At 45.3% G+C, this 22,570-nt stretch overlaps 1 protein-coding gene across 3 annotated transcripts in view; it reads right to left on the reverse strand.

Annotated features, from left to right (window-relative positions):
- Positions 1–22,570, reverse strand: part of LOC111255484 (uncharacterized) — a 75,398-nt gene that overhangs the window by 8,138 nt on the left and 44,690 nt on the right. For 2 of the 3 annotated variants that reach the window (XM_022817499.2, XM_086989532.1), the window contains exons 2-4: positions 8,585–8,643; positions 3,617–3,897; positions 2,779–2,959 (exon numbers count right to left, since the gene is read on the reverse strand). In XM_022817499.2, the coding sequence (XP_022673234.1) occupies positions 2,779–2,959; positions 3,617–3,824 (389 nt within the window). In that variant the 5' untranslated portion in view covers positions 3,825–3,897; positions 8,585–8,643. Of the gene's footprint in view, positions 1–2,778; positions 2,960–3,616; positions 3,898–8,584; positions 8,644–12,385; positions 12,534–22,570 lie in introns of all 3 variants that reach the window. The other variant, XM_086989523.1, reaches the window with a different exon arrangement.

Genomic DNA, 22,570 nt, shown 5'->3' on the forward strand with positions numbered 1-22,570 from the left:
TATAAGCAGTCAAATCCGTAGCTTCCCTTACCGGTTTCTAGATGTTTCAGCCGAAAAAAAAAGACGCATAACATAACGAGATGCTTCGCTGTATTGATATCAGAGGGTCAATTAGGTAGCTAAATAATAGAACAACCGGAAATCAGAAGTAATCTATTAGAGATGGACAAGAATCATGTATCGAACACAAGCCCAGGGGCTTTACAATGTTGCGACTCGCCTATCTTAACTGTAAAGAAACGTATACTGCTGACATGCGTGCTAGATCTAGTTGGCATTGCGGCTGCTATTGAAAGGAACAGAAGTGGACTGTAAAGGAATCTGTCGCTGTGGCTAGAGCTGGCATAGCCCTGGGCGTTCTTTCGTCTAACGGGGGCTCCCGACTAGAGGTGGAAACTTAGCAGGTGGAACACGTATGATGTTCATTTTTCGCAAGAAAATTTCGGTCACGTCGTGCGTACTGCCAATCTTCATTCTCTGCGCCATTGTCATCCTACAAAGAAGGCAGGCTTCGAAGTCAGCTCAGGGTCTAAATCCAGATGTGGGATCGTAGTCGATATTTTATCGAAGTATCATGATTAGCACCTGCGATCAGCAATAAAAGAAACCGAACATAGGCAGTTCGAGGAAATTGAGGGACGGGCATCACCAGCCCGAGCAAATCACAGAAAATCTGATAACAAGGAGCAGAGAGATTTGAGGAGAGTCGAGCCGATATGAGCCGGTGTGGGCATTTACGGGGGTCACCGGCCGTTCCTATAGACACAGCTAACAATATTCACTATGCTGGACGAGCGTCGTTGATATCTCGGAGTACCGTATATCGGTATACTATACTATACGTCTCTACACCGACCAATGTAGAGGCGCATACAACAACACAATCGTATTCAACTCCTGAACGAAGAAAGCATTTTTATTAAAATAGAAATAAACTAAATATACACTATCCATACTGCCTCGGCGAAACGGGGATCTGTAGTTTACTTATTGAACACGCACATCCATCGTAGCTAAGCGTAAATAAAGTATGTTACGAAACAACGCGTTGCATAACTAGAGCGCTGTAACGTGTTTAAAATCCGAAATAAATTAGGAAAAGTAGAAATTGCAGAAGGAATAAGTCTATGGGAATTTACAAAACAGACCCAAAGCTTAGGCTCGCCCTACACCGCAGGCCGTTTCGGGGCTTAAAGCCGAAAGTTCGGTGCGGTTTACCCGTGCTCGGTGATCACCAACATCGTTTACGCGCGTCACACCAAACCACCCTAAAAGTGCACGCCATCTAGCGCAGAACACGCACCTTGTGAAGAGAAGGGATAGCAACGTGCGATTGCCCCTCTAATGCCGCTGTGGTCGCTAACCCTGTATCGGTCTGCGTGCCGTCAACGGAGCTTCGCCCGAAGCTTGCCTTTCTAACTGAAACATCTGATTTTCCCTGCCACACAAAGCAAGCGGAGCTCCGGACCTCTCCGCGGAGTACACGCGGTTGGTCCAGCTCCTATCTTCGTCGTATTGCAGCGGTACTACTGGAAGTAGAGGTAGAAGCCGATATACCAGCCAAAATAATGTTCACCGACGGCCAGTCTACCGCAGCCATCGTAGTCCCGTCAGTGCTGCCCGTTGGTGCTGACGAAGTGTCAATCGGGTAAATTGATTGCAATCATCAGAATAAGCAGTAGCGCATAATCCGCAAAATTAGTCGTGCGTTAATAATACAAGCGGATCAGTGTCACGGCGGACCCCGAAGCGGCGAAGCGTACCACAGGAACCACTCTCAATGAAGGAGAGTACCCTTGCAAGGCGAACTTGGGCTTGGGCCTGTTCTCACGTAGTAATACCAACGGACGCAGATAGTGGTAGACCGAAAATAGCTAGTCAGGGGCGAATACGTCCCTGACAGCGGCCTGTCTCCTTTTGGCTTGCAATGATGACTGCGTATGTCAGTTTGCCTCGGTTCGTATTGGTGCGGCCTTCCACGTTGCACTTTGCGTGGCCGTAAAGTCACATGGGCTCCCTACCGTTGCCTTTTTCGACCCATTCGCTCTTGTGTTTAATACCCTAGCCACTAGACGCCAGCGAATCTGAGGCGAACGAAAAGAAAAAAATGGCTACTCTTGGAGAAACGCGATTAGCGAAGGAACACGAAACGCGGATGCTGCTGGCCTCGTATCCTAAGACAAGAAAAGAGTAGTGCGATGAGAGCAATATCGGAGGCCCTTATGGAAGAGGCCTTGCCGCGACAAGCGCCCTAACTACTCCATTGGCAACTGAACCCCAGAAGCATTAGAAGAATCGGTTCTTTGCAGAAAAGACCGGCAGGGAAACAACCGCGCTCTGTTCCCATTAGGCAATTGCCTAACACCAGCATTCACTTCGTTTCCGGGGATATACGTTCTGTATATAGATATATATTCCCGGAGTAGTGCTACGCCTGTAGTTTCAGTAGAAGTCAACCGAGAAAGGCTTTAACTGCGCGAACAAGGAAGCAGAAGTGACGGAAAAAAAAACTAACAAAGCGACTATTATCAAGCAGACAAACAAACTTTTTTTTAGGCGTTACATTGTTTTTTTGATACGTGTGGATAGGGCTCTTCGGCAACGCGTAAGGATCGTAATTTTTTTGTAGCTACCTATGCCTACAAAGACACCTACATAGACCTGTAGCACTTTCAATGCAAGGAAAAGCTCTAGATTTTTCCTATAAATGTAGGTAACTACAGTGCAAGCTGACAACTGAGCAGCAGAGTAATGCGTATCGCATGCTGTCTTCCTCACCTGTCACTCTCAAGGGTTCCTACTTGGAAGTTGAGGAAGGTGAGCTCAACGATATCGCCAAACTCAGCTCCCGCTGCCACAAAATGCATAGTGCAGACAAACGGAAGATTGCGCTGGAATGGTTCTGCGATTCGTATTGGGTTTTTGGTGCCCACCTCGCCGAAAAACGTCCGATTGCAGTCTGAAAGTTGCATAGCAATAAACATGTAGTATGTTAATTGGTGACCGTTTATTACGAACACTACTGTATAAACAGCCACATTCTATTCGCACGATTCGAGTTCGTGTAGGACATTGTAAAATGCGAGTTATAATAGGGAGATAAAATAGCCAAAAAAGCTGCGGCCGTAGCCGTTGGATAGCGGGCTACAGCGGCAGTGGCGATGAGCTTAGCTGGTTAAGGGTTGGTCAAGAGAGGTAAAGGGCCATTGCTGAAACGGCCACCGAGGGAATTCTTATGACGGTCATGGGAGTCCTTACGATGGCCGAGAATTATGCCAGCGGTGGTTTGCTATGCTGCACTATTTCGCCTTACAGAGCGGACACTCCATCAGCACACTGCGCCTGTGTGCCTAGGCCACACATCTTTATGATAGACAAGCGTAATAGACCTAAGCAGCAATAGTAGTCGTATGATAGCTGAAGTACTACTGGTAGTCTTTTTCTATACAAGCACAATGATGCGGAAAAGAGAGCGTTGGAATGCCGTGTTTTAGCGCCATAGCTAATATTTTTCCACATCAGTTCAGTTTTGGATAGATAGTTAAAGAAAATGCAGAAAATACTAGGTATGCTAAATATACAGAAAGACACAAGAGACAGATAGATCGATACTGACTTGTACAACCCATGGGTTCGTCCGAGGTGTCGCCGCAGTCATCAGTTCCATCACAGAATTTATTGAGCGCAATACAGCGGCTGTTGTCGCACTGGAACTCCGATAGCTTGCAGGCTAAAACTGATGGTGGTCCTTCTACTAGTGCGAAACTATTTTTAGCGCTGGCGCATGCCACTATGAGCAGCATATATGCCAACGCCCAGTCCATCGCGGGCCGTCTACAGATGCCCCTGCAGATGCACAAAGCGTCGCGCCAAACTGCCCATTGCACCACTCACACCCTGTAATAATAACAACAGTATGGATGTCAAGATGCAAATACAAGGAATATACAAACGTCACTTTAGTATGTTTGATATAAGAAAGAGAAACATATACTATCTAGTAATTATTGAAGCATAATTTTAAGATAATATAAAGAGGACTTCGACGTTGTATGAAGTACACTTGGAAGGTTGAACTCCTTAGGAGTTGATTATTAAGGTGTCTCGTCACCCGTGGCCCTTATTTTTTTAGCTCAAGCCAAGTTTTATAAATGGCTGTTTGTCTCGAAGCATATTTCTAAAATCAGTATAAAAAATTTTCATCTAATGTACTGAAATCGTTTCTAGTGTTTGACTATTACCTGACGCCGTTTTTTAACTGATTTTTGGGAATCTGAGTTATCTTGTCGGTCATCCCTGTTCAGCGCACGGGATCTATCTATTATCCAAGTGCAAAATTGATGGCAATGTCAGCACTCGCCAGTTAGCCCTGATGCGTACTAGTGTGCCTGAACATGCCGAGGTCATTTAATATTGAACCGCCATCCATAATGCTACTTGGGTATGAAAGACTCATCAAAGGCAAATGACAAAAGTCAAACCGCTCAGCTTATGCACGACAGGACAAACCATTTCGTTCAGGCACCCAGAGAAAGAAGATGAACGCAAGATGAACCTATGCCTCTGCTTCATGTATTCTTCGTTATTCGTAACTTCCTTTATCATTTTTCTTGGCTAGTCTATTGGGCAGGGTACGTGTTCTGGAGAAGCAAAGCGACCTTGCTATCTAGTCGACGTTCGCTCTCGTACACTACTGATACCCTTCCTCTCCGCCCTTTCTCTAGCACTACTTAGTTGACTTGACCACTCTGCACAGTCCTATGCGTGACGTACTGCGTGGGCTGTGAATTGTACAGCGTGTTTTCTCGTTGTTTTGATTGATCTTCTACGTTTTCCTGATAAACGGTTCAAAGCCTTGGACTGATGATAAGGAAAGCACGAGATGGACATGAAGTAGCTAAGTTCCTTCTGCCTGCCTGCCTGCCTACCTACCTACCTAGATACTTTCTTTCAAGCTGGTTGCTGTTTCCCCTACCAGCTGTTAGTCGTCGACGTTTTTCCATCAACAACAGACACACATATACAACAAAGGCGAAGATGAGGAACAAAACGTAGACAACAACCATGATGCTGCTGGTACTGCTACCATCTTATGTATGGGCAAATATGTATGTTCCCCTATGTGATGTATATCGAAGCTTTATATACAATGCAGCAGTGTGGGCTGCTAAAATATGGCAATGGGTCGAATCGAGTCGTGTATGCGTGTGCCGTATTGGCATCGTTGCAACGAGAGTGGCTCGCTTCGTCTGTCGGTTCCCGGATGGTCCAAATGTTCGAACCAATAGTAGCCATGTGCAAGCCTGAATATAAGTAACACCTCTCTGTTGCAGAGGGACAAAACGGTGTCTTTTATACCCTCCTCTTCCTCGTAGGCAAAAGAAAGGAAGAAAATAGGCAAAAGAGGTGGCCAATGTAGCAGTGGCAGTGGTGGCGGCAACAGCAGCAGAATCCCCAAACACTGGCATAGTTTCGTCGTTGTCGTTGTTGCTGTCAGCATCGTCATGGACGGGTCGATCGCAGGCTAACACGTACGTAGCGTTCTCATTGCTATCGGTTATAGCGGCCGTCGACTCTACGGGAAACTAGGCGTTGCACGCCGTTGTCAAGGAGCAGAACATACAGGGAACCAGGAATGCCTGATTCAATATGTCAGTCGACAAGCCGAATCTTTGCTTTCCGATGAATGACCCCAACTTCTGCCTCTTCTTCTTGGTGCAGTTCGTCTCCTCTCCGGCCAATGCTACGTAACTCAGGCTGACTCATATTGGAACAGACTATGACGTACGATATGCAGTTGCTGGCCTCCGTTCGGTTATGATCCGGTACGCGATGGCGGCCGACGACCGGGTGCTTGGCTGGACCTTATATCAACACGCGGGAAGGACGAAGCAGCAGATCGACCGCCGTTCCTGTACGTTAAATACAAGGAGCAGCACAGCGTGTTGCGAAACAGCTACCCGTGCCCTTCATCATTGAGTATACATACTAGCAGTGGTAGCAGCAGCAGCGGCAGTCGTACAAGCCAACAACGAACCTACGTATATCGTCTGCCGTTTAGCTGGCGATCAGTTGATCCGTGCGCTGCATCTGGCCTTTGTGGCTGAGGCCTCGACCAAACCCAAATCAGTCAGGGATAGTGTAGCGTGCAGCAGCCAGCTTCGATGGAGTACGATGAAACCTGCAACAATATGATCGCCTCAACGGACGGGCATCGGTCCTATCCTCACCACCCATACAGCAGCAAGTATCCTTCCGAACATATGCAGACAGAAAGAGGTTTGGCGCTTATCTCAAGTGACGTGCAGCACCCTTCGGAAACGCTGAGGAGGCATATGGTGGACTGAATACAGTTAACGGCAAATTGAACAACGCCAACGGAACCGAACCGAAGACGATCGGAAACGCGGCCAGCCTTGCCAGCTAACCAACTGGTCAGTCGGTTCCTAGCATCAGGACCAGCAGCATAAAGAGGAAACCAGGCAATGCTAAGGTTGCAGGACGTACCAGCAGCACTGGCGGCCCGTTCGACATCAAGTTAAACGACTAGCCAGACGACCACTTCCTTCAGCCACGCTGCTGCGAATAATATTGATGTCTGAAAGTCTCCCTCAGGGCTTGACGCTTATCTTCTAACAGCACCAACGCAGGATGACAGCGAACGCAATGTAACAAGTATACAGCCGCCCACCAACAAGAGAACCATCAGCGGCAGCTGTTTGCTGGTGAACGGTATGGCATGGTCGAACATGCAACAGCCACGCAGTGGCAATGGCCAAAGCAGCATATGGAGATGTCCTCACCGACAACATGGGCAGCATTAACGGCACGGCGATGTGTGATGTATCACATTATATATATATATATATATATGTATATTACATGGGCATATACAATACAACATACAGAAACACGGACTTGTTTCGCTGGTGTTAGCCAGGCCGATCCTATTTATCTGGGTTATGTTAACGTGCCGATATGCCCATTTCGACCACCATGGTCAATCTACCATGTGTAAGTGTGGTCCTACATCGTGCATTCTACATACCAAGGCCTAATTGAGAACTATAGTCAAGTTAAGTGTGATAAGGTCTATCTATAAGGACGTTTGGATTGCTGATTTCGGCTTGTATTACAATGCTTTTATGCTACAATGCTTTTTTTTTTATGCTATATGATATCTATTATTGTTACCAGGGTGACATTACGAAACTAATTAAATATTAGAAGCCTTTAGCGATAGTGCAAAACATTACCCTCCAGTACTAACTGTATTGAATTTACATGTCTGTTGTGTTTTACTATATAATACCTGAGCGTCGGATGGCAATGACGTTGAAGAATGGATTCTTGCGAAACAACATTTCTAAACGTATGGGCATTTTGAACAGCTACTTGTCCCGCTTGCTATGAACTTAGCCGCTTACTCTACATAGGCATTGACGTCACAAGGCAGATCATTTGCATTTGATTGTCTATCGTGACGAATTCCCTGGGGAACATTTGTTCCGTGTTTGGGCTGTCTCGAGTTGGGCCTAACAGCTCTCCAAAAGCCATGACCGTAGCACCCTAAGCAGCGTTGGTTTTGCAAGGCAAGTTTTGGTCTGCTTTCCCGTCGGAGGAAGGGACAGTTTATAAAATACATATGCGCCACTGGCAAGGCTGGCCTCCTCCTTTTAGTGGTCTCCGCAGCACAAACCTATGGGCCGTATGCAACGGACACACAGTAGACAGCTTTAGAGAAGGACTAACTGCAAGAAAGAGGAAGAGGAGGTAGGTGGAAAGTGCCGGCAGGAACATAGATTCAGAAATGATATAACCGTGCCCCTGACAAGGATGGGTAAGCCGGTAGGCAGCGGCGGCGACTGACCGACCGACCGACCGACCCGAGCGGCGTTCGCCCGGTCTGGTCCCGTCCGTTAGTAAATATCGTATTAACACTAATAGCACTCCATTTTTGTATCCTGCTACAGCAGAATATAAAAGAAAAACAAATCCGCGCCGATGCAAAATTCCATTAGGACTGGTCGCTGTTATCGTTGCCCCGACCGCCGCCTTTATCATGGCGAGTGGTAATGCTTCTTGTTCATATCCGGAGTCCTGGCTGGACAGAGGGAAAGGAAAATGGAAACAAAGAAAAAAATCCAGGCATGCCTAGACAATCTATCCAACGAGACACCTATGTACGCCAAGAGACCTCGCATGCATTTAAGTAGTGGAAAAAAGTTAGGGGCACTCAGTAACTAGAGGATCTAACTGGAGAAACGTGCCGCAAATTCCATCTATTAGGTTCTGTACTCGAATAGTTGATGATTACTGATTAGCCTTTAATTTAAACAAAAGACGTAATGCTGTGACGGTGCGTTAGTCGCCACTGGTTTCCACGTCGGCTTTACATGATCTTTTAAAACGAGCCTAAAAGGGCGCTACATGACAGTTGCATTAGCTGGATTTCTTGGTTTAATGGGTCATGGGAACGAATCCATATAGTGCTGTTTTGAGCCAGCAAATTCAGCATCATAAGTAAGCCTCACATATGTCCTTCGAACAATTTATTAACTATGTTGCGCAAAGAAGTACTAACCAGCGATGCAATGGATCTTCACAAAGGCGAGCGCTCTTTTTGATCATGGTTCCATGTTCCTGAAATAAGCAAAAACATCGAATGTAAGCCTAAGTCTTTTTTGTTCTACTATAACTTCTCATTGCGAACCCCTCAGTCATAAACGTTTTGCCTATAGGCGGTTTGCTCGCCTCTCGTACAATGCGAAGTATTTGGTGTTGAAAATTCAATCAGTAGAAAAAGTGTTCTAAAGCTAGCAAAAGTAGCAGTTGAATAGTATTCTGTATGACACGTCTTTGTACTTAGTGAGTTACAACAATAGCGGTTTTCATATATTTTGAGAGGTACGCCACATCTGATCGCACTCGTTCTCCTCTCTTTTATCGAATAGATGCTGGTCGATACTATAATGCATGTAAAATTATCTTTTGACAATCTATATACAACAACAAAACGTCGTATACGGGGAAGCATGGCAGGCCGACGTGCCAACTAGGTTTCAACTCCTGCACAGCGTGTTCTACAGTATCCTTTTTGCGAGAAAGACTACTAAGAGCGCATATAACAGTGCCAGTCCGTTCGTTCAAGGTTGGTGACGTTTTTGACGCCGTTAAGTTCGTACCACGCGATGCCTGGCCTACTGCAACCTAGTCATTTAGATGCTAATGGCCAGTGACGACGTCTGAAAGGCTTAGATCTATCTACCATTTGATGCATTTCCAATAACTGAAACAGCGACTGTTATAGCGCGAGCCCATGAAATACACCGATGTATACTATATACTCAGAATACCACCCGTTTGCTACCGCTGAGTCGCTGCTTCTTAGAGTCACTGAAGCTGACTCTCCAGATTTAGGTGGTGAGTTGACTTTGCTCAGCCTTTTCGGTTCGTTAGTATTATAGAAACTATAACATACGAGTTAAATTTCATAGGTGCCTGTACTCATCTTCAGTTCACTTGGACTGATATTGTGGTCTCAATAACCCATTTTTCCTTGCAGCAGGATGGTAAGATGGTTCACAACGAAAAACGTTTTATTCGATATCAACATAAATAATGCCAGGGCAGAAAGTCATGAACGACGAAAACGGACGAAAGATATTGCATTGTTATAAGTACGAGTTAGTTTACTTCTACGAAATCACATAGCCAGCATAACTATCAGACGGCTAGGAGGCGAAACGAAAAAAATGAGCCCTGAACGACGCAGTTACAGCAGGCGCAGCGTGCGGAAGACATTATGTGTGTGTGTGTGTGTGTGCGTGTTCTTGACCCACGAAACGATAATAAGAGAGAGAGAGAGAGAGAGAGAGAGAGAGGGAGAGGAGAGAGTTGTGTGCACGAATATGCATGTGTGTGTGAGAAGAGGCGGGGGTGTGCGCATTCCAATATGAGGGTAGTCTGTTGAATACATTAGTTAGTCAAGTACGATGACTGCTTGCTGTGGATGGATGGCAGCTTGAGATGGAAAGAAGGAAAATGAACGAGAAAGAAAAAAGGGACAGACGTGGACAGAAAGGGACTTTCCCAGCGTGACGGGCGTCGAGCAGCTCTAGGGGGTTCTAGTTAGCTAGCTGGTTGCACTTCTAGTGCTCCATGGTGCCTTAACGGACGAGGGCGAGTGGATTGTGAGATGCGGGCACGCAAAAGTCTGCACAAACAACAAAAGCCATCGGATCCAGCCGTGTCATCACCGTCAGCGAGTTACCGAACGAAACAATGGCCCGATACGAGCAACAGCAGAACAGTGCGCCAGGTTGGCTAGCCAGCAGCTCTTGGTGGTTGTGGTTATACTCATTACCACGCCCAAGGGGCGTTGGGGCTGTGCATCGCTTTCTACCGATTTCTTCAATATCCTAACGATAAACAGAAGGAAGGGGCAGAGTAAAAGGAACAGGAGGGCAATGTGTGGGTGGGTCCAAGCCTCGTGGCTGTTTGCAGAGTTATGTACTTTTTTAGCCAGAGTACAATGTAAAGGAGACCTTGTCACTGTTTTCCTTTTCTCTGTTCTATGCGAAGTTCTTGCGCCAAAACGATGAAATGTGCTACTCTTTAGTAAAAATAGAGTTCACTTGTACATAGATCAAATATTGTATCAGCCTAGAACAACCACGAACATCTTTGTGTTGAAAGACAAGGACGATTCGCAAAATCCAAATTCGCAAAAAAAATTGCAGTGCTGGGAGCTTGGTAGATGAATCCAGCGTTAAGCGGTGACGGCGGATGGCTAGAAGTGTTCGTAGAGATTATGATACCCAGTCGAACGCGCAGGTGTGGGAGCTCACGCATACGTGAGCAACAACAAGAACATACGTGGAACGAGCGTTGAAGTGCCTTTGGATACATATGCGATGCTGCCGTTGTGCATATACGATGATATAAAGGATTGTCGTGTAACACGGTGACAGCGTAGGGGAGCATCATGTATCACAGTAAAGAAATACTATCGACAGCACGAAACGCACAAAAGCAGACATTTCAGCGCGCCTATGGTGATCTGAGGCACAGTCCCGTGTGACGTTCAGTTCAGTAAGGCCTGAAAAAATGTGAAAACTCCTGGCGCCTTTTTCTTTATGCTGCAGGTCGCGGCAAGGCTTTCGCGTATGCCCGCTATCCTTCCATTCGTTTTCGATTTGATCTTCATGAACCCATTCTAAATCTTTCTAAACCCATTCTAAAATGTTTTCATCTACGCTCAATTTCTTCTGGGAGTGAAAACTTTGATAGGAGATAATCTTTCACTAAAATCTGGGTCAAGGATAACCGGAAGTGCTCGTAGGATTGTTAAATAGCTTTTCTTGTTCTATACTCACGAAAGGTTTGAGCTCTGAAGTAATGATAAACATATTTTTTTTTAGCGTTGATAACCTAAGAATGCACGTTCAGTAATATAGCTTTAATGAAAATATATGAAATATACTGATAATACGCTTCGATTAAAAGCAACGTTCAATAGCTGCTAAAAATATAGGTGCCAGGTTTTTGTCCTTAGGATAATCATTTGTTTTTGCTGCACAGTACAGACAGTATTTTTACAAAAGCTTACGAGTTACAATGTTCTTCATGCCTTAATGAGGTAAACTGGATAACTGACTTGACCTTGCCCATCTCTGCCCAGATCTTTCCCAGGCCTTCATTCAAGTAGCTAAATTAATTTCTTCGTGCTTTTTTCTTTAAACGCTCCGCTCTATTCTACAGGCCTTAGTCCGGAGTAGGTAGCTGAATTATGAGTACTGTGTCTTGTTCACTTCACCCCTTTACCTTTCCGCTGTTCTTACCATATTCCTATTATATTACCGCAAACTAATGTGAACGCTTTTTCCTCCTTCAGAAAATGGACACTCTTTAGATCGATCATAGACAACTACAGCGGGAACCGCTGAGATGCCACTAATTTCAGCTTTCATGCTATCCGCAACGAATTATAGTGCAGCGCGACATGGATGGTTGGGCTGCGCTACTGCGCCTTTGTCGATCTGGCCGCAGCCATCGCAGAATCCTTTTTTGTTCGTGCTTTTAGCTTAGATTTGGTTAGGGAATGGGGTTTGGGTAGTTGTCGGCGGAATGAAGTGAGCGAAAAACGTCTCCAGCAAACGAGACCAAACAGAGAGTCAGTGAGGGGACGGTAAAATGCTGCAAGAGATTGGATGGGATGCTTTAGGGCAGGGACTGGGGAATCCGCTCGAGAAGCCGAGCGACGCAAAGAAGGACTGTCGGGAGATCGTAATCAGCTATTGCCGTTGTCCGCGAATGGCGATTGTGGCGACTTTGCGGGCCGCAATGTCAACGAACGAACGAACGAGCGTCGAAAAGAGCGAACCAATGTACGAATGGCCGGCGGGCTGACTTGCTGGTGGCGACAACAGCGGCAAACGATGGTAGTGGTAGCCGTTAGAAACAGCAACGATGACGACAACGACAACGACGACGACGACGACGAAGTAGATGGCGCAGCAGCCAAGTAGAGGCTGAAACAAACGAAAAAAGGCAGGCAGCTACACTTTTGTCGCTGTGGCAGCAGTAATGCAGCCCATTGGCAAGATTTACATTTAGAACGTCTAAACCCGAATCCGTTCTTTGGGATGGCCAATGTTTCTCTGTTTACCCACGCTACCATGATGACGCTGAAACGCCTAGGCAACTAACAGAATAGCACCCACAGTCCAACAACACACTACAAGCGGCTTGCGGAGCCAAAAACATTATCATGACAAAACACAACAATATAATCACGATAGCAATAACAGTGATAGTACCGGCGGCGAAGTACACCCGTACAACTATTGGGTTTACGAGATCATGTCGCTAGCTTACAATAAAATACGGATGACGTTTTGTACTGGATAACACAATCGGTGAAAGAAAAGGTTACGAGGTATGCCTATGGAGTAGTATTCAGGGCAGCACAAAGGAGAAGCTAGCAATTAACTAAAGTGCCACACAACAGCACATGTATCTTGAGGTGAAGAGTGATTCTCGCCAGTTACCACTGTAAATTCTTGTCATAGAAAGCGCAACCGCGAAGGCTGTGGTGCGGACTCTGTATGTCTGTACGACTAGACTTCATTGAGAGCTAACGTTTTCTTTCCTGCTAAAATATCTCAGCTTGACAAGAAAACGCACATATGGAACGGATTCACGCAAGCCTAAAGCTGTACAGGATACACCAGCAGATGGGCCTGTAGATCGGCTTTACTTCCTACTGGCAACGCTGGTGTCTCGGCAGACAACTCATATACCCAACGAAAAGCTAAAATGGCTATCTCTGTTTTTCCTGCACTTTCTGAAGTAAGTCAACGAAACACAAAAGCTATATGAAACGCAAGAGATGAGGCTGAAATGAAAGAAAGAGGAGGAGTGTAACCGAACATTTGAGCAGAAAGAACCTACTCAACCTTTACCAAACTGTCTGTCCTAGGACACTATGTCCGTTGCAGCTAGAGGCGGCTCTTGTCCCGATGGAGGAAGAAGAAGTTGTTTCTCAGACTACTGTTGTTGCTACTACGTTGTCTTCCCTGAGGCTCTTTCGATTGCATGCTCTTCAGACAGTCTCTTCGCTGTCCTTCAGGTCTCGTCACAGACAAGAGCCGGCACCGCTGCTGGCTGCTATTCTCTTTGAGCGTTTAGCTTTTCTGCGTCGTCATTCTTTGCTGCAGCTAAGATAGGGAGCAACGGTCCCCACCCTTCTTTTACACAGGGGGTCAGATAGCCAGAGCTTTTACCACACAATGACGTCTTGCTTATTTCCTCTTAAAAACGTCCGCTCTTAACCTACCCGTTTTCGCGCTTCGGACCGGGCCTTCTTCACTGCCGTCTGTTATTCTCTTTCCTCTTTCTTCTTTTACTAATTCATTCTCATTCGGTTTCATGTCATAGTACAAGCTGGATGCCTCTGATCCATTGGAACCGATGTCGACGCTTATTTATAAACACGTTAAAGTGGCGCTCGAGCAGTCGCCTTTAATAATCTGTTCCTGTTAGTGGAGATTTTATATATTAGGCAGCAAGTCAGCAAAACAATAGAAGGGCTAATGGAGATTTCGCATTTAGCATTTCATACTATAGTTCACTCGTATCAGAAAGGAAATAACGATCAGCAAAAACATCAGTAAAAAGCAAAATGAATATCCATAGAAAGAGTAGATTTTAGAGATCCCTTCCATACGATTTAATCTAAAGCCAGATCTAAGCTCAATAAGAGATGGTCAAAACAAATACTTGCAGGAAAAAAAAACCCACATGTTACGTTTGTAAGTGTAGCCGCTGTTTCTCTTGCATTTTATGAGTCATCGAGACAAGTTCGCTTCACAGAGCGCTTCAATGTTCCTTCGGTAATGTCGTTTCAAACTTTGACGAAGTTGAACTCACAAATCGTCCCCCACCGTCATGCGTCAGTACAGAAAATGCCGGTTTTAGCCTCAATGTATGCTGGTTCTGCTTTTTGCATGTCAGAAGCTGGTTTCGCGAGTTTAATGCGGTGTGTCCTACTGAAGTTAAGGATTTAAGCCATGACAGCTTCTACTGGACTTCGAATGCTGCCGATCCTTAAAGTACTTACAGCGAGAGCCAACCTGCCGCCGCGCAGACGAACCAGACCCTTATCAAAAGCATTACCTGGCTATTGGCTTATTGAAATTCAATGAATACACAAAAAACGGTATGAAGTGACTCGGCCGCACGGGATTCTAGCGCAGACCGCTACGAATGTACTGCAAAGATTGAGAAGGGGTCCTAGGTATCCCCCGGCAACCCAAGAGAAACCAAGGGCATGAGAGATTTGTTCCGAACCAGCGAACCGCGCCAATGATCTCTGGAAGAAGCGGGCCCCATCTACGTAGTACGTTTAGCAATACCTTACAGGCACACACAAGCCGTCGTCCGGTTCAGCGGAACAAAATCACGGGGATTCTATTTACCCTTAGCCAAGCAGAACATTCGAGACATGTCATTCACGCTTGCGTTCTAGTATATGAATGCAATAGTTTCGGCGAGTGCAAGTTATGAAACAGTATTTTAATAATCGCACATAAAAATGTTGCCCAGCGACACATTGCCAGCCGGTCGCTCATTTGTTTGATATCTATTTGTTCTAGCTTCGATGGGAGGTCAGCATATATGCAGACTTCTTGAGAAACATTCACGAGTAACAAAATACGAATCGCCTTCTCCTCACGTCCCGCAAAAAAAGATAACGTTATTTCTGCTGTCAGGGCTGCTTGTATAGGGCAAAGTTAGTTAAACTTTGTCGGTGGATAATTTTAGAGAATAAGACCCTCCAGCATTGTTAGCGAATGCGCGCCACTCGAACACAGCGGCGTGCCAACTGTTCTAATACCTCTTTTTGTTTTTAAGATGTGTTCCTGCATCCCAAACATTTAAATGGCTAAGTCGCCTAGCCCTCACACGAGCAATGCTGGGTATTAGGAAAACAGCTTACGTTGGGGCTAACCGGGTCAGTCACTAGTCTCTGACGAACCTGGCCAGATGATTTTTTTCGCTCATCCATTTGAGGGAGAGCTATCTCAGCAGCAGTAGCAGTAACAGCCAAATAGAACTTGAGTTTCACTGGGGGTCGCCCTCACTACATAATCCTTAGCCAAGGCCTTAAACTAAAGAACGACATTGGTGGGGATAGCATTCCTCTAGCCGTTCGGCTTGCTCGAAGGGACAAAGCAAAATTTTTGCTTTGACCCCTCTTTTCATTTAAAAAAACGACGTCCCTTCACAAATGCGAACTAGATGGTCCTGCTGCAGCACGCCAGAGAAACCTTCACCGGCCTTCCATTATATTTTCCCATTCGGTTGCAAAGGAAGAATCCAAGTTAGACAAGTCACTACCGTCGGACATAACCATAACTTACATATTGACATTCATGGCAAACGTATAGTCCTGCAAAGCACGCGAAGACATACAGCGCAGCGACGAAAGTAGCTACGTCAAATAGCTTTTCCCATTGTCAACAGAGAGACAAATATGTCCAATATTTGGGCACATCGAAAAAAGCCAGTGCTGGACGCAACTGACAAGGCTATAATAGCCGAGAGGGTATGCTACCACTACTGTTGACTGTCTAGAAATAGACTATGATCCGAAGCCTGGAAACATGGAATTAAACTAACACAGCCTTTCGTTTTAGATGCAGCTGTCTCCTAAAAGGAAACAAACGTGTTCCCTTTGCTTTTCGCTGGGCGCTTTATTTAACCCCTTTCCTTATAATACCAAAAACAGACGATCGATTGCCGAGTTCACTAGCCAGCCATCGTTAAGCATTTCAATTACATGCAACCCGCTGCTACTGCTTGCCATAACGAGCTTTACCGCCATGGTGCTTTTACGGATCAATCTGAATGGCTGGTGATCGTAGTTTGCACCGCAGAGAAAGCAGTCATCGGTCCAGCGAGAGTAAAAAATGATCCTAAAACTTTTTTGTGTTGAAAACCTCAAGCAATATAGCAACAGCAAGAGCAGGTCGAAGCTTCAGATCTTTTCCGAGAACTGATCAAGGGCCCGTTTTAGTCAACCAATTCGCAAAGCTCAGAGCTCTTTTCCAAACTGATAGACAGATACAAAGACAAACGAACAAACGAACCTGTACTTTATATTGTAGATCGCTAAAGCCCACACATCTAAAGGGACTTCCTTCCTTGCATTTTTTCTAATTAGCGAACCTAACCGATAAGTTAATGAAACAATTTCACATGACAGTAAAATAGAGGACATAAATAGAGACGATCGAAATTCTTCCTAAGCAATTAGCCGACTATGCACGTCCGTACATATGCAGGAGTATATGGCTACTACCGATACCGTTGCTGGTGTCTTCGCATCTACTGACACTGATTTCTACATCGTGCAGGATGATATTGCTCAGCATTGATAGGGTTTGGTAAATAATTTTGTAGTGCGCAGTAGTACGTGTTGTAATGGCTTATGTGGACTTCAATGGCGCATGCAAAGCGCGGCGCAAAGTCGCCATTGTTGCTATACCTTGTAATCGCGGCCACCATTGCTAAAATCGTTATTTTGAATTTGTTGTGGATGTATTGCGCCAGCTTTTGAGTCACTGCATATGCAGTATCAGTGGCAGCAGTAATCCTTCACATGTGTATCCATCTGTTTGTTATTTTTTCTTCTTATCATCTTTATTCGTCCACCTCTTCTATTCTTCTGTTTGGCTGTGACTGCTGCCTGACTGAGTAATCGTGATAGTCAAGGGGATGCCATTTGGGACGCCGCCAAGCGGTTTGTGTTTGCTGAAAAACTGAATCATAATCTTCACAACTGATACGCCTGCTCGATTTAAAGCGGATTTCTATTTGAAGCTAGTAGTCGCTCAAAAACAGCTCCCCAAGGCCCAATCCAACCAAAGAGGCTACATAGAGTAGAAGCAGCAGCGACACCCGACGCGGTAGCATTCATCGTCCTTGTTGACAAGGGTTACACAAAACAGGCTCATATATAATAGTGCCTACGTTGAGCAACTTGAAGGCCCATTTACTAAGGCAAGACAAGCCATTTCGCAAGGCTAACAGCAGCGCCAAGCGTTATTGGAGTCGTGGCTGAAGCAACATCGACAGCGGCTCTAAGTAAGCATGCTCACTTCGTCTTTAATGAGGGTAATTTTCAAATCTACCGTGCCGCCCGAAAATCGGTGAAAACTTTCTAACGACCAGCCAAGTAATGAACTGGTCCGACCCAGAAAAGTAGTTTGACGATCGCTGTGTTCTTGGACTAGATCGTACCGGACCGTGCTGGACACTCGGCTAGAAAAGTATCGCAATTTGACGTTGTTACATACAGACGTATGTTGACTGAATACATCGCTAATCGCTCTCATGTATGCGAACTGCATGTTTTTTGTTCGTTATTTGAGGATTATATGTAGGCACCAATGCTACAAGCTAGCAATGCGTACGTGCAAACGCTAATAGCCTTCCCAGCTGCCTTCACGTCTGAAACGCTTTACCTCCGCTATGTGTAAGTACAAACATTAGTGGGAAGATGATGGGCATGTTTGTCCATCCAAATTGCGGTAATCACTTGCATCGCTTCTGACAGAGAAGAAGCGCCTGCGCTCACTTGAACATTTCGGCGAAGTACTAGCCGATAAACTCCTCAAACAGTAAGAGTCGCTGCAAGCGGATCTAGCTGGAAACACTGCCTTCCTTTAGCTCGTTGGAGCGATCGAAGCACGGGGAGAGACGCGAAGCCTGCGTCAAGCTCGTATCGGGATATCCTAATTGCGTTGCTCACTTGCGAAGCGTCACGTTTTAAGGTTTGCTTAGCGGCGCAGGTCTGCAAAACAGAACGACATCTATTTCGTCGAACTGCTGCCAGTGGAGAATAACGGTTCACTTTGAAATCGCAAATTCTAGCCTCCGAGAGAGATCACAGTAGCCGATCTTTTGTTGGACACGATCAAAAAAACCGCTCGCAGAATATCTCTTTTACATTCGAACATTGTACCGCGCATTGCCTATCAAGAAGGGAAAATGTGTATAATAGTCAATTCTTCGGAGCAGTTTATTATCCATTTCTCTGTTGCGCATTCCCCTATTCCATTAATGAAGACAACCCGTCAGGGCACCTTTAATTGATGTCGATTTTTTGGGTCTGCTAAGTAAAACACCTAAGACCATATACTGCGACCCCGTACCTTGCATTGGGACCGGATTAACTTGCTCAGCTTATTTTTTATACTCGCGTTATTCGGATATCATATACATATAGTCCTTAACGTCCAATGCGAAAACTTGCTAGAGATGTTTCTACAATAGAATGACTCTTACGAGTTGCCATGTTTTCATTTCTTTGCCTAGAAAGGCAGCTCGGTATCAATGCTGGGAGCAGTTTCCTTGACTACGGGTACGTTCGGACGAATAAGCCGACTGACACCGAAGAGGGCATTTCAAGTAGAGAAACACGTAAGCTTTGTTGTGTGCCTGTTTCAGGTCTTCCTCCGTCCGCCTCATCTTACGAAAGATAGGAACGAAAGAATAAGGAATAGCTTGTATTAGCGCTCGTTTGCGGCCGATTGTGTGCGAGTTGTGTCAATGGGGTGATACACGTTTTTTTAGCTAGTACTAGTATTGCGACTGAAGCAACAGCATATATTCAAAGTCGACTCTCGTCTGACATCTCGTGTCACCTCGCCTCGCTCATCGTTCATCGTATGCACATAGGGCCATCCTTCCATTTGCCCGTCTGCCCACTCATCATTCAATCATCTGTCAGAGATTCAGGTAGCCAACATAAGAAAGTGTCGCAGAATAGCACCACATTCAATTCGGAAACAACGGCGAATGCGAACTTCCGACAGCCGCTCGCGTTGTAGCGTTCCGTAAGAAGGAGCACTCTCTGTTGCTGCTCAAGCGTTGCTTTGAGACCAATGTTACCGCAGGGCAGCGAGTTACGGCTGCAGGTGGCCGCGTGAGTTCGCTCTGGCTACTTTTCGACCAAAAGAGTGCATGTATTCTAAATCTGCTCAATCCACCTGCCGCGATTCGTTCGTGAGCGTCCACCCATCCAACTGCACACACAAACGCATATTCATCCGTGCTTAAATCTAAATTGAGCAATAAACAATCGATTCCGTTTGGTTCATCATTTAACTAAATGTAGTAGCAGTCAGTACGCGATGCACGGTATTCGCGCGGGCACTCGGTTTAACTCTTTCTATCGTGCGCAATATGCCTGTTCTTACGACTTGCCTCCATGCGCTTTCGTACACGGAACAGGCCCAATTTTCCCATTACTGCCGTTGCTTCTACTATCCATCACCACTCCTAAGACAACTATACTCAAGTCCCTTTGCTGCTGCTCTTCTATCCTCGTCCACCCCTACACCGACCCCGCTCCCTACGCTTTGAATCCCGTCACCCCCCAAAGAATAAGTCGATAGTTCTCCCTTGTTCCTTTTTGCATTGCGTCGCCGTTGTGTTCATTTTGGTTCGCTTTATTCGGCTGGTTCGACTTCCTGTTCTCGTCTTTTGCCATCCTTTACGAACGTTTTTTCGATCTAACTCAATTAGTTAAGGCGGCACGAATAGCAGCAGTATAGCCCTTACCAGGGGCCCATCTCGTTTTCGTCTACTTGATTCTATCTGTCTGAACAAAACTCACTCAACTACCGACCGGCCAATCAGGCACCTAACTCCGTGGCAGAACGAACTGCGCCTAAGCGTCCTAGAACAGCTCTGTCAGAGCTGGACTCATAACGGCAGATAAGCCAGAGCTGCAGATGGGAGCAAGATGAAACAAAACCTTTTCTATAATAATGAGTTGAATAAACGATTTGCTTGAGCCGGCAAACCCTTGTTCGTGCCTCAAGCAAAACCTGCCAGTTTTGTATTTCCAATGCTACAATCCGAACTTATGTGTGCGGCATCGATTGAGATAACGAACTGCACGAGGGACCTGAATCGAGAAAAAGCAAACTGAAGCTGTGCGACAGAAAAGAACCTTTGGCTGGCCACGAAAAGCAGAATCCTTTCTCCTTATTATAATGTTGGATAACAGTGTATGCCTAGGCAAAAGTATGTTGTCGTGCTTGTCTGAGATGCCTATAACCGTAAAAAGCGGCATATCCTGAGTCAAAAGGTACAAGCCTGTCCCTGGACGTCGGACAGTAGAGATGCTGTGTGACAGTCATTTGGCTATGAAATCCTTGAAATCGCCCAACAAGAAATGATCATTTATTATTAGATTTCACGTATATTGCCACACATCTACTTTTATTTTACGACAAATATGTGTGTCTGCATAAAGACTTCAATGTCTGCGCAGTGATAATATTTCTTACATGAAATTCCAGTACACAGGGTTGCCATAGAAGAATAACCCTTATATATATATATATATATATATTGGCATGACATCTGTACCTTGCTTATGGCCAGGGTAGTTTCTTCAAAACAAAAAGCAAGTTTAAGTTGACAATTTCGAATATATACGGGAGTGTTATAGAGAGGATTAGTCGTGGATGCCAGCCGAATAAACAGAGTATCCTTCGAAGGAGGCGCAGTAACAAGAACGGCGGCCAAAGAGAAGGCTTTGCCAAAACCGAGTGAATCTCTGAAATAGGGTTGATCGTCTCGGGGAGTCTTTCGAGTAACCGTTACTCTGCCATTTGCGACATTCATGCTCAATCGAAGGAGCGTTCCGGTAAGAACGAGGTGCGTGCGAAGCTTCGTAGATAATATTTTATCGTATTTGAGCAGAATTGAAAACGTGGTTAGGAAAGGGAAGTCCAACGGGAGCTGACTTATTGACTTTGCTTTGAGGGCATAAATGTGGACGGTATAGTGTTTACCGAATAACGATAGCTATTTATTTGTAAATTATAGATATTTATATTATTATATTTGTATATTAATAGATTTCGACAAGAATAAGAAAATCATGTAATAGACAGGATAATGTGCCATGATATACGTCCTATCGATTTGACTTTAGGAGGGGACTGCTCGAACTTTAATTTATTGGACATTATGCGTATGCCTTAGCTTCATACATTTATTTGCGTATGTTCGACCAAACTACCTGATGAGACGATTCCGTCAGTCCATATTATTGATTCCCTTTTTTGTGAAGTCCTTTTTTACCTTGGCCTGCCAAGCAATGTTTTTATGATGGACAACATTCACAAATAATACCAATAGTTAAAACATTATGTAGACAATACAGCTGATACGTGCTTTGGAAAAGGTTGCCGTGAAAAAAACTGCGCTTGTTTGTTACACATACATCGCCTTGCAATGTGGTTTCATTCTACAAGTGCTCTATAACGCTTCTACGGTTAGAAAGCATATCAACACCAACATCGCGTCTTGGTGGTCCGCGTGGGTGATCATCAATTTTGGTCAGGACCACCGAATCGATCGGCCTCCTGCCACTGCAACAATATCACTTTCACGTTATATCTTCTTTTTCCCACCTCTTTTTTTTGCTCTGGTCGACTTCTGAAACATTTTAAAGACCCTTTGCAAGCATAGGCCAATGCTCTGAAAGATAAATAAATTGAAATTCAACAACGTTGTTTTAGCAACGTGACCGAATGCAAGTCAGGTAAGAAGACAGGGCAGGAATATAAATGGGGTACACGACCGTTCCTTCTAGTCATCGTCGTTCACGTGAATGTGAAAAAAACCAGAAGGCCTTACGTGGCAGGCAAGTAATGCTTTCCGTGGATCAAAACGCTATGGGACCGAGCTAGCGTAGCTTTTTGGCGAAATATTTCCTGCTGCTGCTGTTGGTGGTGATGGTGATGATATCTAGGCGACGCTGTGGACAGATTGACGATTGAGGGATGCTCGGTTGAACCTAGCGGCCACTTAGGCCACTAGGTACTGCAAGATTGATTGAACTCGCCACTGACCGACCATTACGTTTGAAGCTTAACCTCTCCCAGTGAAGGGCAGTATCGTTGCCTTCAATGCGGGTTGCGATCGTTGGCTATCTAAGTTTTTTCGACAACGAAGCACAGCGGCAATGATACGTAGCTCA

Source organism: Varroa destructor, unplaced genomic scaffold (genome assembly GCF_002443255.2).
Source record: "Varroa destructor unplaced genomic scaffold, Vdes_3.0 BEIS01000001.1, whole genome shotgun sequence".
Lineage (NCBI taxonomy): Eukaryota > Metazoa > Arthropoda > Arachnida > Mesostigmata > Varroidae > Varroa > Varroa destructor.